We start from the raw sequence: 14,672 nt of genomic DNA on the forward strand, positions 1-14,672 counted from the left end.
AACACAGCTCTTGATTATACATAAAAAAATTTTGAACAGATTGAGTAGTTTTCAACATTAACATTTCCATTTCCTCTGTTCTCCCAGGAATCTAATTTAGATGATCTGCACATGCTGGTAGCTTCTGGGTCATTCAGGAAGAGGCAGATATTCCAAAATGCAACAAAGTAGAAATTTCTCAGTGGCTTTCTCCTTTCGCGCGCAAGCATGAGCTTCTTTTGGTAGGACTTTTCCATGTGTCTAGGAGCTGTTGGGCCTAGAGCTAGCAAGATGAACCTCTACTCAGATCCACCACTGACAATCCCTTGTGAATATTGTTGTGAGGGCATTCATTTTAATCATGAATGCATGGTAATTGCATACACCTTGAGACTGTACGTAGCTCATCCAAAATCCATGACTGCCTGGTTGCCTGGGACTGGATATTATAATCTAGAGCTTTCGTTTCTGTAGCACAACTTTCTGCTGCCGCCTCATTCATTTGTGAGGAAATGCCAAAATTTGGATGTTGGCATATAAGGCCCCATCCACATCATGTGCCAAATTCCTTGTATGACCTCTGCAGGAATTGGTGGCACTCAGTAATTTGTAGGACAGCTCTACTCAATCTCCTTGAATTTAATAATTTAAATGCCTGGAGATTTCACTGAGTATTTTAGTGAGATGAGCTTTCATTTAAAATGTAGAACCTGGGAGAAAAAGCAAATTCTGAAAGAACCTTCTCTAAACCCAAGTATTAGATTTCCAAAAATATATCCCTGGAAAATAATCCTTTTAGATAATATAGGTATTCTTCCATCCCCAAATCCAGTGTCTTAATATAAAACCAATGAATGCTTTGGAACCTTTAGTCCTCTGAACCCATTAAGAGGATCATGATAAGCTTTCTCTCCTCCTGCACTTCACTTTATCCTCTGCTAACAATGGCCACAAAGGCCACAAAGGAGGTGAGGATGCTTGTGGTATTCAGTAGGGGTTTAATCCCTAGTGCTGTAGTGAAACAAATGATTCATTTGCAAAGACCATGAAATGAACTTCCTAACATCCTCATTAGACAGAAGCATGCTAGGAGCAGAAATCCAGAAGTGAAACACTGGGAACTTCTGCTAGCTTGTATTGCTACTGGGATACATCTACGGCAGAGTTTCACTCAGGACATTGAATTTTCTGAGACCTGGTGATGAGCCAGAGCCATTTTGTATGTGTTTTTCATTGAGGTGTTTCCTTCCATAAAGCTTATGGAGGTCTTCCAGATATCTAAATCTCAGTGAGTGAAGGAGTAGCAGTCTGCAGTATCTCCACTCCTACCTCAGGGTACACTCACGAAGTTTAAGGCAGCTGGGTCAGAAGAAGGAATGAAAGAGGACATCATGATTTTTTTCCTCTCTAAAGGAAAATACACTCCTCTTAAGAGAGTCTTAGGGCTTCTTAAATGACTTGATCTTCAGTCTCAGATTATCTAGGATGACATCAGGGTGACACACCCATAAATTCCAGCAGAACTTCACCAAGTGCCTGACTGTTGGGTGGAAAGTATATAGCACAGCTGGCCAGCAGAAAGTGAGGCAGTTATTTGAATCAAATTTTGAGTGAATTGTGGATTTCACTCTTAGAAAGCTAGGCAGGGGAAGAGTTTCAGAACCAATATTGTAATAGAAAGAACATACAAACCCCCTGCACCCAACTTAAACTCTCAGATTTCTTCTAGTTGCTTCATTTGGGCAGTGCCTCCTTTTGGGCAAGACATACTGTACACCTAATTGTTGCAACATGTATTTGAAGATTTTCCCCCAGCACTACACTAGCCTGTGGGCTTCCTAGGGACCATCTTTTATCTGCTAAACTGTTATTAGATCAGCTATTACTGATTCTGGAACATATACTAACCACTAGTCACAAGCCATTAAGTACTGAGAGATAATTAAGAAATTTAAAAACTGGACAGTGACCATGAGGAATTCAGTCTTACTCACCGTTATGCATTTTAATTGGAAATATGAGCCTGTATTAAGGAGAGGTAACTTTAGCACACTTAAAGAGTGCCATCATATGAAATGAACAGATTTAGATTTTTACAAATGGAATTTATCATCTAAAATATTGGAACATCCTGTAACTGAGAAATATCTAACATAAGGAAACAGATTTGACTTCATGGTAAAACCTGGAATTTTATGTCAGGGTTCCACTTGTAAAAGTTGTAAGTCCCTGAAAAACACATTTTTGTAATGCAAGTGGTAATTAAATCCCTAGTTTCAGTTGTACTATCAGACATCCATCTAAGACAATGAAGAATATGAAATGAAGAGCATTAGGCTTTTCTTATAGGATATGCTGTGCTTTAAAACGTATTTTATTGATCCTAAAATTACAAGATCAATTACTGACATTTTCTTGAGGATCAATCTCAGATTAAATGGCAAAATGAAGAAAAGGTTTTCATATGTACTATGTCCAAAAGCAGAAACAGATTGCCGTTCTCATGTGAACATTCAGAAACCTTTTCTGATGATTAACAGTATGTCTGAAATATATCTAAGTTATACCAGCCACCATAGCGCTTTTTGGTGAACCAAAGATGTCCTACAGTGAAATCAAACTTTTGAGTAAAATCTGTACTACTTTAATACAATTTCCCTCTAACATCATTTTTTCCTGTTTTTAGATTCACGTATATTCTGTCTGTCAATTACAATGCAAAGTATAAGTAACAGGTTTAAGCAAGGATGTTGGAGTGTGAAAATAATTCATGTGAATTGCTAATAGGCTGGTGGGAATACATTTTTTCCACATGAAGGCAAATCCTGTCACATCAAAGATAGCAGACTTGATTTTCCACTGTTTTATCCCTTGACTAGCTGCTATTACCTGCAAAAGGGACAGGAAAACTGTCTGCTACCAAATCAGTACTCCACTGTGACCAAAACAGCAGTATTGCGTCTATTCTTCCCTCCCTTTGAACAGATGCGAGTAAAGCTGTGAGCAAATTAAAACAACAAGCCGTGGGGCAAAAAGCAGTCTTGTCATTACTTCAGCTAAGCAAAATGGAGATTTGATAGCACATACACGATGTTTCTCTTCCATTCTCCCTGGTTTTGCTACTTAAGGCAAAAGCCTTACAGTTAACATCCTCCAGCGACATGAATCGATCAGGCTTGCATTTGCCTTGACAATCATGTGATGAGGAATGGAAAATAGAGGGACAGTGTGAGTCCTCTCATGTAATTAACCTACGCTCCGATGCTTCCCACACCAGCCTATTTTCAATTTCGGCACAGTACAGTTTATACACTCTAACATTATTGCTCAGAAGATAGAGTGATGATTCAGGTTTACTAAAAATGGCTTCACAATACTGCAATCATGCTTGTGAAGCTTCATCTTGTATCCTGTATTTATAAGTTTCTTCTCACTGAGAAATAAATACGTGTGGTGTTTTATCAGAAAAGTTAGTCACCAGATACGTGAAACACTTACATACCACCTTTAAGAAAACATGGCTTGTTTGGTCAATTTGCCTGCCAATTTTTGTTTCCTGTTTTTTAAAAAATGTGTATAATACCATAGGTGACCTCCCTTAATACTGCTGTCCATACAAATAATAAATAACTGAGAAATAATATGCCACTGCTGCATCCTGTCATGCCAGAAGATCAATATTACTTTCAAGATTATTTAGAGTAGGTGTTACATATAATTTGTGCCCAGACCCACTGAAGTCAATGAAATGACGCCTACTGGCTTCTGTGGGAGTCCGACTTGGACATTATTCTGGCAATCTGTCCACCACTAAATTAAACTATTACAGGGGATAAAAGCCCAAATGAAGAAAAGTAGAAATTCGGGAACTAAAACTGAGCCACAAATAAATATCCTAATTCAATGGCATTCTGAACAGACTTAAATAAAACACAAACACACACGCGCATATACATACACACACACAAAAAAAAAGTTATGAATTTAACAATCTTAAAAATTCATAGTTTAAAATTGTTTACATTTAAACAATTGAGTATAATAGGTAGCTTTCTTGACTTTCCATTTATTTCCCTGAGCACTGATCTTTGGAACATCTGGAGTTTCAGAATGGTCTAGTTCATAATTCCTAAAATAGTTATCTTAAGTAAAATACCGTCTTTTTATGTCAAAAATCAATTCCTTAAGTAAAACTAAGATACAACTTCCATGAACTACAATGTATATAGCCAATTTTTTTTTAAAGCCAACAACTCTTATTACACTTCTGCATCTGTATTTAGGCACCTAGCTGCTCTGTTTTTCAAAATCACCCTGCAGCCTAGCAGTTCCCATTTAATTCAGTACAGGGTACTATGCTGTCTCTTAAACTCATCTAATTGGAGACCTACACAAGGATTTGCCTCCTTGCTTTAATTACTAATTTCGCAAAATCTCGGCTCTATGAGCAATACAGTATGTTGTGGGTTTGGTTTTGTGTCTGAATTGGTATTATAGGTAAAGACTACAGGACTTCCCCGTCACTTCCCCTTAAGGGGTTAAGGAGGTGCATCTGCAGAGAGCCAGCATAACACCAGTCTTCAGTACTAAAGTGGGACTTAGCTAGGGCATATGTTTTAGGCTGGCGTTCCACACAAGGAAATCTGCTGGCCAAAAAGAGCTGTATTTTAAATTTCTGCTATTTAGAACTGCTTGGAAAATTGGCAACTGCTGCTTTTAACTGCCTTCTCTAGATTAGAGCTTTAACTGTGAGCTTCACAGACATCAGTTTGCAATGTTAAGACTTCTAAGGCATTCTGCATTTTAGATTATACAAAGTGTGCAAGTCAAAACACTTTAGAAAACAAAACAGTGCAGAGAGATTTGAATATTTTTAGGCTAAAATCTTCTCTCTCCAATTTTAAGGCTGTAAATTACGTCAGCCTCTCTGCAGATAAAAATTGAATAATAATTTTCATCGACCAAAGAAATACACTGTAACTTTGCATTCCCTTAACTCTCTCTCTGGGTAGCCGATGCACTGGCATTACGCAGCAGGCTCCAAACACAGGATTAACAGAAAGGTTATTTTGTACCATTTCATTTCCGCACACCGCACCTGGGGGAGGGGGTACTGACCCACACGCAGTCTGGAGAGCTGCTTTTTGGTTCTTTGTGCGACATGAAATTAAGCCTTTACCTGTTCTCGAATGATGTAATAAATATGCCATACCTGCTTCTCCTTAATTAGCAGTTTCTTACACTATCTGGTACTGGCATTCCACAGCAGAATCCAAATGGAGGATTTAGCAGTTTTTCTATTTTGCAGAAAGCCTTTTTAATACCTCTAAGTTCAGAAAGAGTTAACGGCTAACAAGCCCATTATTCCCCCCCTTCCCCCCCCCCCTTTCAGGAATTGAAGTGGCCTCTTTTTTTTCTTTTTTTTAAACAAACAAAAAAAAAATCTTGCTTTGTAATAGGAGTATAAATACTGTTTTGAAAACACATTTGGAAGATGTCTTCCACGATGGTTTATCGCTTTTTTTTTTTTCCTTTAAAACTGTGACCACTGCACCAGTTAAGGCTGTTTTATGATACATGTATATTTCAAATAAAACTTTAATATTCAAGCTTACCAGATTGATGAATTGTAACAGGTAAAATGGAACTCTTTACAAGGTAAACCATGTAGTTGTACAAAATAGAATTAAACCCTTCACCTGTGTAAAACAAAAAGAAATCCTGCCTTGCATTAAAAACACAGAACCTGTTTACAAAAAGGAATGTGTATGACATTTGGACTTCCTTTTAACTGCCATATCCTAGCAACATCTCAGTTGTTTTAGTAAAGGAACTAATCGTCAATTTTAAACTGCAGTGAATTTACCAAACATTTTCACTATAGACTTCTGAAAGCTTTTACAGTAAGAAGTTATCAACAAAAGCAGGCACGTTAGTGTACAAAAACGTTGTTGATTTTTTTCCTGTTTCTTTTTCAAAGTGCAGGTTTTTCTCAATGTGCATCTTACAAGACCAACGAATGTTTTAACTCACTAAATCTTAAAACAGAACTCAATTCTCCCAAGGAGTAGTGTAAACGTTAAAGATCCCCAATACACCTCTAGTAAACGTGACACAAATGTCTCTGCGTTGTTTAGAAATTTAGCTCTTTTGAGAGGTAAAGAAGCTTCATGACACCTTTTCCTTACACTGGCTGGTTATCATAAATGGGTAACTCTGGACTGCTAAAGCTGGAGACTGATGAATCACTCGAAGGGAACTAAACTGGGCTACGGAGGAGAGGCGGCGGGAGGAACCAACCCTCAGGCGTTTCTTGCGCAGCCTTTGGAAAATTCAGCCGCCGGCGGACGGAGGGTCGGACAGACGGACGGAGGGTCGGCGTGAGGGAGGGAAGGGGGGAAAGGAAGGGGGAAGCCGGGAGGGAGGGAGGGAGGGAGAAGAAGCTTCCGCAGAGCCAGAGGCACGGCGGCTCCCCGCCCGCGGCCCGCTGCGTCCGCGGCGGCGGGGCCATCCCGTCGGCGGTGCGAGGGCTGTCCCCCAGCCCGCGGCTGCAGGCGCTGGCGGGCCCGCTCCCGCTCCCGATCGACGCCCGGCGCCGCTCCCGGCGCCGGTCCCGCTCCCGGCTGCCACGGCCAGCCGGAGGCCGGGTGGTGAGCCGGGCGTCCCGCCGGCGGTGGGCGCTAGGTGCCGTGGGCGCAGTGCTCCCCGGGGTAGATCTCCTCGTAGGCGGGGGGCTGCTCGCTGGGCAGCGGGTAGCAGTAGGGGTACGAGGCGTTGAGCTCGGGGTCCATGGGCGAGTAGCCGGGCAGCTCGACGGAGGGATGCCCGCCGCAGTGCACCTCCACGCCGGCCTCGTCGAAGACGTGGAAGACGCCCACGTTGATGTAGGAGACGGCCTGGAAGGGGCAATCCCCGGGGCTGAGCTCGGGCTCGCCGCCGGAGAAGAGGGAGCCCTGGCTGTGGCGCGGCGCCCGCCGCCCGCCGCCGCCGCCGCCCCGCCGCCGCCGCCGCCGCCCGCCCGCCGCCGCCGCCGCCGCCGGGGCCGCTCGCCGCCGCCGCCGCCGCCGCCCGCGCTGCTGCGAGGCCTTGTAGTTCTTGACGAGGAGCAGGTTGAGCAGGCCCAGGAGACACTCCAGGGCGTTGAAGACGGTGGAGAGCACCAAGCCGCGCTGGTAGTCCCGCAGCTTCTGGCAGCGGAGCGCCGCGGCGGAGCCGTCGGGGGCCGCGGGGCCGCTCCGCGGGCGGGCCGCGCCGCCGGGCTGCAGCAGGCAGTAGTGCGAGTACTTCCTCTCCACCAGCGACACGGTGTCGCCGTCGATGACGGCGCCGGCGAAGGCGCTCAGCACGCCCAGCATGAACACCAGCACCCCCAGCAGCAGGAAGTTCTGCCGCCCCCCGGGCGACGCCTTCTCCACCGGCTCCGACGGGGCGGCCGCCGCCTCGCCCCCGCCGGGGGCCGCCGCCCGCCGGGTCCGGGTCGCCGGCCGGGGCCAGGGCCGTGGGTGGGACCGGGGCCGGGGCCGGAGCCGGCGCCGCGGGCGCCTCGTCGGGCGGGCGGCAGCAGAGCAGCGCGGCGGCGAGCAGCGAGAGGCCGGCGGCCAGCAGCAGCCCCGAGTAGAAGGCGCCGGCTGCGGTGCCCAGGCGGAAGGGCTCGCCCTTGAGCTCGGAGCCCAGCGAGAAGCACTTGAGGCCCACGGCGGCGGCGCTGAGGGCGCAGGCGAGCAGGAGGCAGCTGGAGAGCGCGGCGCAGGCTCCCCGCACGCTCCACTTCATCCTCCGCGCCGCCGCCGCCGCCGCCGCCCCGCCGCCCGCCTCATCCTCCTCCCGCGGCCCCCCCCGGCCCCGCGGCGGCGGCGGCGGCGCGGCGCGGCGCGGCCATGCGAGCGCGGCGCTCCCCGACGGGGCGGCTGGCCTCCGCTCCGCTCCGCACGGCAGGCAGCCGCCGGCCGCAGTGAGCCGGGCGCGGCGAGCGCACACGCTCCCCCCCCCGCCTCCCGGCCGCCGCCGCCTCCTCGTCCCCGCCCGCCCTCTCTTATCGCGGCGGCTGCGGGGAGGCGATTAATTATGGATGGGAGCCGCGGCGGGCGGGGGGACGGGGGGACGGCCCGCCGGCCCGCCGCGGGCGGCGGGGGGGGGAGTGCGACCCCCGCCTCGGCCCGTGGGCGGCGAGGCCGGACTCCCCGCCCTCCCCCCGCGTGGCACGGGGGCGCGGGGGGGCCGCAGGCCGCTCTCCGGCCGGCTCCCCGCCGGGGAGCACGGCGAGGGAGGCGCAGCTCGGGCAGGGGGCGGCGGGGGTTTGCACCCCCCCGCCGGCTCCGATGCGGAGGGCTGCCGCTTGTCGCCGTGCTCGCGTCCTCTCGCTGGCTCTCTCTCACTCCCGCTTTCATGTCTTTATTTCTTAGCGCTTGCTCTTGCAGGAGGCCGCGGGCCGCCGCGCATCCCTGCGACTGCGCTGCGGTGTGCCGGCGGCGCTGATGGAGTGGACCGAGCCCTCCGCGCCGCGCTGCCCGGCGCAAACCCTGCGCGCCCGCGGAGGCGGCGGTCCCCGGCACTCCGCTTTCTTTTGTGGTCTGCCGGCGAGCCCCGGTAGGATTGCTCCCCGCCGGGCCACGCACGCTGCTCCGTAGGCGGCGGGGCTCGGCGGCTGACTGCCCGCGGCGGCCCCCGGGACTCCCCGTCCGGGAGCGCCTGCAGCGCCGGTGGGTGGAAGCCGGTGTTAGGCGGGGAGCCGCCACCTGCCCCGGCAAAGGGTGGCCCGGCGGCTCCGCGGGGAGCACCGGGATGGCCTCCCGAAGGAGAGGTGGGAGCCTCAGCCTCGGAGCGGGGGAGCAGGGGGACCGTGCCTGGGCCGGCAGCCGGGCGCCGGACGGGGACGGGAGGGCTTGGGGAAGGCTCTTCCCCACCTGTTCCTTTTCCTTCCGGGAAGCTGGAGCCTCCAGCTCCCCCATTTTCCCCTTTTGCCGTGCGCACGCCAGCCTTGCTGGGTATTTTTAGCGGCGCCGCTGATTAGCATTCAGGGGAGCAAGCGAGGGAGAGAAAGCTGTTTTCCAAGCCTTTTTCTCTTCCCTTTCCAACAGGGCCAGTGCACCTGTTGGCTGCAGAAGATGGGTGTGGGGATTGATCTTGTGTTTAGCTTTCTCCAGGGATGCGACCCTGCTCCCTAGTCAGGGCGGGACCTGTCAGCACCTCCCTGGGCAGCACCAGCACCCCACTGCAGTTGCGGGCTGGTCTGGGCAGCTGAGCACGGGGCTCTGCGCCAGAAGCTTCTCCTCCTTGAGAGAGGTTTCTGGGCCCTGCGTGGGGCAGTCGCCCTCCAAAGAGCCCTTGGTGAGAGGCTGTCCTGCCTGGAGTCCAGCCCTCCTCGGTGGCACCATCCAAAAGTATTGGGGGCTCCAATGGGACATGTCGTCCTGCCCCTTGGGGCCTCACAGACAAGGGAATTTTGTGCCCTCCCTCCTGTTCACAAAGGGCCCATGGAGCACTTTGTGTGAGGAAACACGGCAATCCTGGTAGTCCAGTGCTGGCTGACCTGTGGCTACCTGATACCCTTGCTGGGTCATAGCCCTGGCTGTGGGGGTAGGACCAACCTTCTGGTGTCCCTCCAGGAGGGGGTGGCTGGGCACGCCACCCACAGTCATCATCAGCTCTTCCCCTTCCCAGGCTGTCCCTGGCTCCTGAGGATTGGGGCGTGTGGGTCTGCTGATCTGTGGCCATGTAAAGATTTTGCGGTAGTATCTGGGACTTTGGCTCTGCTTTTTCTGAGTGCCTGGACCGCTGGGGAAGATCTTCAGATGTCTTTAAAAGAACTCACCCTGTGTCCTTATGACTCCTAAAAAGTAAATGCATAGAGGGCACATGGCATTTTACAAAATACAGCACCCATCTCTGTTGAACTCTAAACATTGCCTTGGAAAGCACATGTAAACTCTCAAGCCAGCTGCCAATCCAGAGGGCCCCGGGAGACACGCTGCATGTGTGGGTGTGGAGGGAAAGGAGCTGTAGCTAGTGGGATGTAAACACTTAATGAACTAATTATATGTAGAATGGGCAAAGTGCCTTACTCCCTGGCACACAACATAAACTTACATGTGAGGGAAGTGTGTGATTTGTATAATTTAATTGTTACTGTCAAGAACTTAATGGGGTTCAAAAAAGGATTATTTATTATGAACAGTGACAATGTTCACTTAACACTAAATAAATACAAAATTAATAAGAGATCACAGCCTTTATGCATCAAATTATTAATCAGCCTTTAACTGGCAATGGTTAGGGTACGAAAAGCAAACCTTCCACTGGGGAAAGATTGTTCCTTTATTGTACAAAGAATTTCTTGATGTTTTTTTCCTGCTTCCTGTTTTGGCAGCTGCCAGAAGTGGGCAGCAAGGCTTCTCCAGCCTTGGAGAAGCCTTCACATGTTCCTAGAGCTGTCTCAGCTGTTCAGTCTTCCTCATCTAGAATGTCATCTTCTAAGGAAAGGACCCTTCCTTCCCTGTGTTTGTGGCAGGAGACTGATCTTAGATAGCACTCCTAAAAGTTGTGCATTGTGAGAGGCCAGGCTGACGCACAAGTTTAATAATGGAATTAGTAATTCTGCTACACCTTTTTATTCCTCCTGTGCAGCAACTTGCTACTGTTAACCTTTTCCAAATTTTACCTGTTTCTCCCCAAAATGACTCTCTGGCTTCCAAGCACCATGTTCAATATGCAAGGCTAGAAGTTTCACTACCCACGTGCTTCCCCATGTGTTAGTTATTGTTCATAAACCTCCCGTGTTTCAGTGTCACACTGAGTTAGCACAGTTTTTCATATGGTTATTTACAGCTTTGCACTGTGGCACATTTTCAGTAAGAGGATACTTTATAAACACACACGCAGACATACACACAGAGTAAAGTCATTAACGTATCCTGCAGATTGAAGTTCAACTGTCTTTGGATAAAATGTCTGAAAACACAGTAATGATGTTGTTACATTAATAATAATAGGCATAAGACTTTATTAAATACTCTATCACATCTGTATCTTACATTGAACAATTTGTTGATGATTGAATTGGAATTACTGTAAAAAATGACTGACCTACCAGCCTAAATAAAGGTCACTGGAGAGTTCTCTGGATCCCAAAGGGTACTGCTGATCACCTCAGTCCTAGCTGGTAGTCCCTTCAGATCAAGGTTAGGATGCCCATCTGCATGTTCATCGCTGATATATGTGTGTCTGGTCAGCTAGGTCTGCCTGCTGAAAAAAGAGTATCCCTGTGCAACAAAAGATGACAGAACTGCAAACCACTTGGCCACATTAGTTCATCACCGAAATCCACTGCAGGCGAGCTGGTCTGTCAGCCTCAGCTAATAGGAAAGCCAGGACCTGATGGAACTGTACTACGGCTGCTGACTATAAAGTATGGTAGGTGCCACATGTTTTGAGTCTCTGGGTGTTATTCTTATCTTCAAGCTTTGTTAGTCAGATTTTCCTTTTTAATTGCCCGAATCAAAGTTTATCACAGTTGTTTTCAAGGGTTATTTTGGTGGACTTCAGAACAGGTGTGTAAGGTTTTGTGGGACAACACCAGCCTGGGACATGTGCTCCCAACGCTCTCTTCATGACCAGAGAGTGAGCTTTCTGTGTCTTACAGGGGAAGTAATTTATGGCCAGATCCTGTCTCCAAAGAAGGGTAGGGAGCTTTGGTCCAAGGTTTTGTTTGGCTCACAGGGGAGCTAAGGGGCTGTGCTTGCTGGGTGCTGGTTGGGAGGGGCACCGTCATGACTAGTGATGCAGGCTTGCTTTGCTCAGTGTGCACAGAGCTGGACGTTTGCAGTAAGGTGCAGATCAGCCTCTTAACTTTTTGCGGTGACTCACTGGCACAAAGAATGACAGAGCTATTAATTGTTTGCTCTTCAGGCTGGAAGCTAAACCATGTGTTTGTAAAATAGATGGAGATCTTCAGCTTATGCCACTAAAGTGCAAAGCATTGCATTATTTTATTGTCTGCCTCTCCTCCCACACTGCATTTATGGTAAGATATATGTGTTGTTAGTTCAATGCCAGGTTGATAAATGGGTGTCATAGCTTTGACTATTCAGTCATGATGGCTGTGTAACCTCCCATAACTTATTCTGTTGCCTACCTCTTCATTTTTTTTCTGTTTCTATAGGGGACATTATGGACTATAATCTTTTTACAAAAATTGCTTTACACACGGTTATTGAGAATACATTAGAAATTAGAAATTTGAAACTCTGAAGATGGAACCTACCATGTTTCGTTCTGGTCCTTCTTCTCTTCCATTTGCAAGGTCCACTAGGATGTTTCTTTGTGCTTGAGGCCTGCTGTTCTCCTACTTTCACAGTATTTTATGTGGAAGACTAATCTCTGCAGGGAATGTGTGGAAAATACTTGAAGGGAACACATACTGGGAAAGGCCCTACATCAGGCTACAAGTTTGGAGCTAACTGGTGGCTGGACACTGATGAAAAACCAACGTCTAGAGATGCTGCTTCAATGGGTGACATTTAAAATAGGAAGCAGAGAGGTTGGGAAGAAAATGTAAGGAGTTAAGAGAGAGAAAGCAAACCCTATGCTAGAAGCTGGAGGTGTGTAGTTGTCTTGAAAGCTGTTAACCCTAGGAGTTTTGGATTTAGGGAAAAAGGGTTTGAGATATTAGGGGTATTGACACAACACAAGGTCATTTGCACTGTAAGATCACGGGATAATTTAGGTTGGAAAGGACCTTGGGAGGTGTCTAGTCTGACCTGCTCAAAGCAGGGACATCTCTGGGGTCAGATTGGGTTGCTCAGGGCTATGTTCAGTCCACGTATCCTGTATCAGCAGCATTTGCCAGGGTTTGGTTAATCTGAGCACTCCAACCAGTTTTTCAGAACATGTTTGTTTCTTGGCCCTGTTCCCTTGTTCTCACTTCAGGTGATGCTGGCGCATCTGAGAAGACCTGTTCAGGGCCCTGTGAAGAGTCTTTATTACCATTTTAGCTTAAATGCTCCAGGATATGAATGAAAAAGAGTGGTTTCTCTGTGCAGTAGGATTTAATCTTTTCAGTCAAGTGGTAATTATGTGAGGAACATTATTTGTTTACAGGGCTATAGAATAGGGCACAAAGTATTCTGAGGAGAGGTCAGATGTTTGCTGTGGCATTTGTAAAATCTGTTATTTGATATTATTTGATAAATTACATAAACAAGGATATCGTTCCTTTGCTTATTTCACAGAATTGTTCAATTATGACCAATTTGCAGAAAATGTACCTGATGCTTTCCTAACTGCTGTCCTAATGGTGGGTCCTGGATGGTATTCTATTGTGTAGGTTCTAGGAAACTGCTAAGTTAATGACAAAAGATTGCTGAACACTTTGCCAGCCGAAAGGACTCTCAAAATCCCTCTCTTTGGGCTCTCAGATTATTTTGAAGTGTGTTTCAGTTTAGTCAGCATTTTTGATGTACTACCTTATCCTTAAAATCAGTGCTGTACAAAGGCTTAAGACTGACGCATCTCTTAGCTTCTAGTGAGGCCTTCAGCATAGGACCTGAGCAGCAATCGTATGCCTCTGCTTTGCCTTCTGCTGATCGATGAACATGCTGCAGAAAGATACTAAGAACTTTGAGAGGTGAGCAAGCCCTGTTCCAGGTTCAGGGGAAGGGAAGCTAACTTCCTCGCTTGGGAGAGAGAGGATAGCTTAGCTGTGTGTCCTGTCATTTGATATTGCACCCTCCAGTGAATTGGGACAAAGAACCTGTTTACATCTGAGGGGAGGAAGGATGGTGTCCCAGGTGAGTTGAGATGGATCAGATGTAATCTTTCTTGTTCAGTTACTGACTGAGGTGTCTTGTCAGTCTCATGTGCCCAGATCCAAATTTAGGTACTGGGCTTGATCTTGAAAACTCCCTACGTTGATGCTACTTTGTCTTAGAGGAGTCTATCCTCAGAAGATGCCGTACTTCTGAATTTTAAAGTTTTCCATGCATCTAAATTGTATTTTATCCAATGACTTTCATGTCAAGGGCATAACCTGCTCTTGAAGGAGGGTCTGGAAGTCACCTTCTAGTGAGTACCCTGCTAAACTGTGGTCGCTTTTTGGGTGCTTCTTTTTTAGCCTCAACAACCTTGAATTTTCTAGAGAAAGAAATTGCAAGGCAGGAGTGGAAGGGGAGAGCAGGTCCCCACTCAAGCCAGAGTTGTGATACTAGGAAAATGTATCTTGCAATCCCCTCCGATCCCAAAAATATGGGAATCATTCTCCTGCCTGGGACTGGCCTGTAGCAAAAAAGATGTGGCAGGAAGGTGTAGCTCACTTGCATCATGACTTCTTCCTTTGGCTGCATGTTGGGACAAAGAATAATCTGGCTTGGTCCTTGAAAGCAAAGGCTGTAGTGAGCCTGCCTTCAAGGTGGAAGATTTCTCCTACATAGATCTGCAGCCTGGAAAGTACCTCCCTGCTGCCTGAGGGCTTGGTGTGGCGAGCCATGGTTCCTGCTCTGGCTTGGTGACAAAACTGCTGTACTAGCTGCCTCTCACACCTTGTCCCTCTGAGACGTCTCTGTCCCTAGCTCAGCTGCTTGTCTGATCTTTCCCTAGCCTGTTATTGCAAGTGATGCCCATCAAAGTGCATCCTTTTTCATGCTACTCAAGACCACTTAGAGGTGTAGGTTAGTGAGGGGTGAGCAATGAAGCCAGCAGAG

At 48.0% G+C, this 14,672-nt stretch overlaps 1 protein-coding gene across 1 annotated transcript; it reads right to left on the minus strand.

The window, feature by feature from the left end:
- Nucleotides 1-5,677: 5,677 nt before the first annotated feature.
- Nucleotides 5,678-7,752, minus strand: TMEM271 (transmembrane protein 271). The gene is given in 2 exon segments (XM_072859998.1): nt 5,678-7,439; nt 7,441-7,752. Coding segments are annotated over 2 exon segments (1,092 nt in total). The 3' UTR covers nt 5,678-6,659.
- Between the last annotated feature and the right edge of the window lie 6,920 nt (nt 7,753-14,672).

The sequence above is a fragment of the Ciconia boyciana genome, chromosome 4, assembly GCF_034638445.1.
Source record: "Ciconia boyciana chromosome 4, ASM3463844v1, whole genome shotgun sequence".
Lineage (NCBI taxonomy): Eukaryota > Metazoa > Chordata > Aves > Ciconiiformes > Ciconiidae > Ciconia > Ciconia boyciana.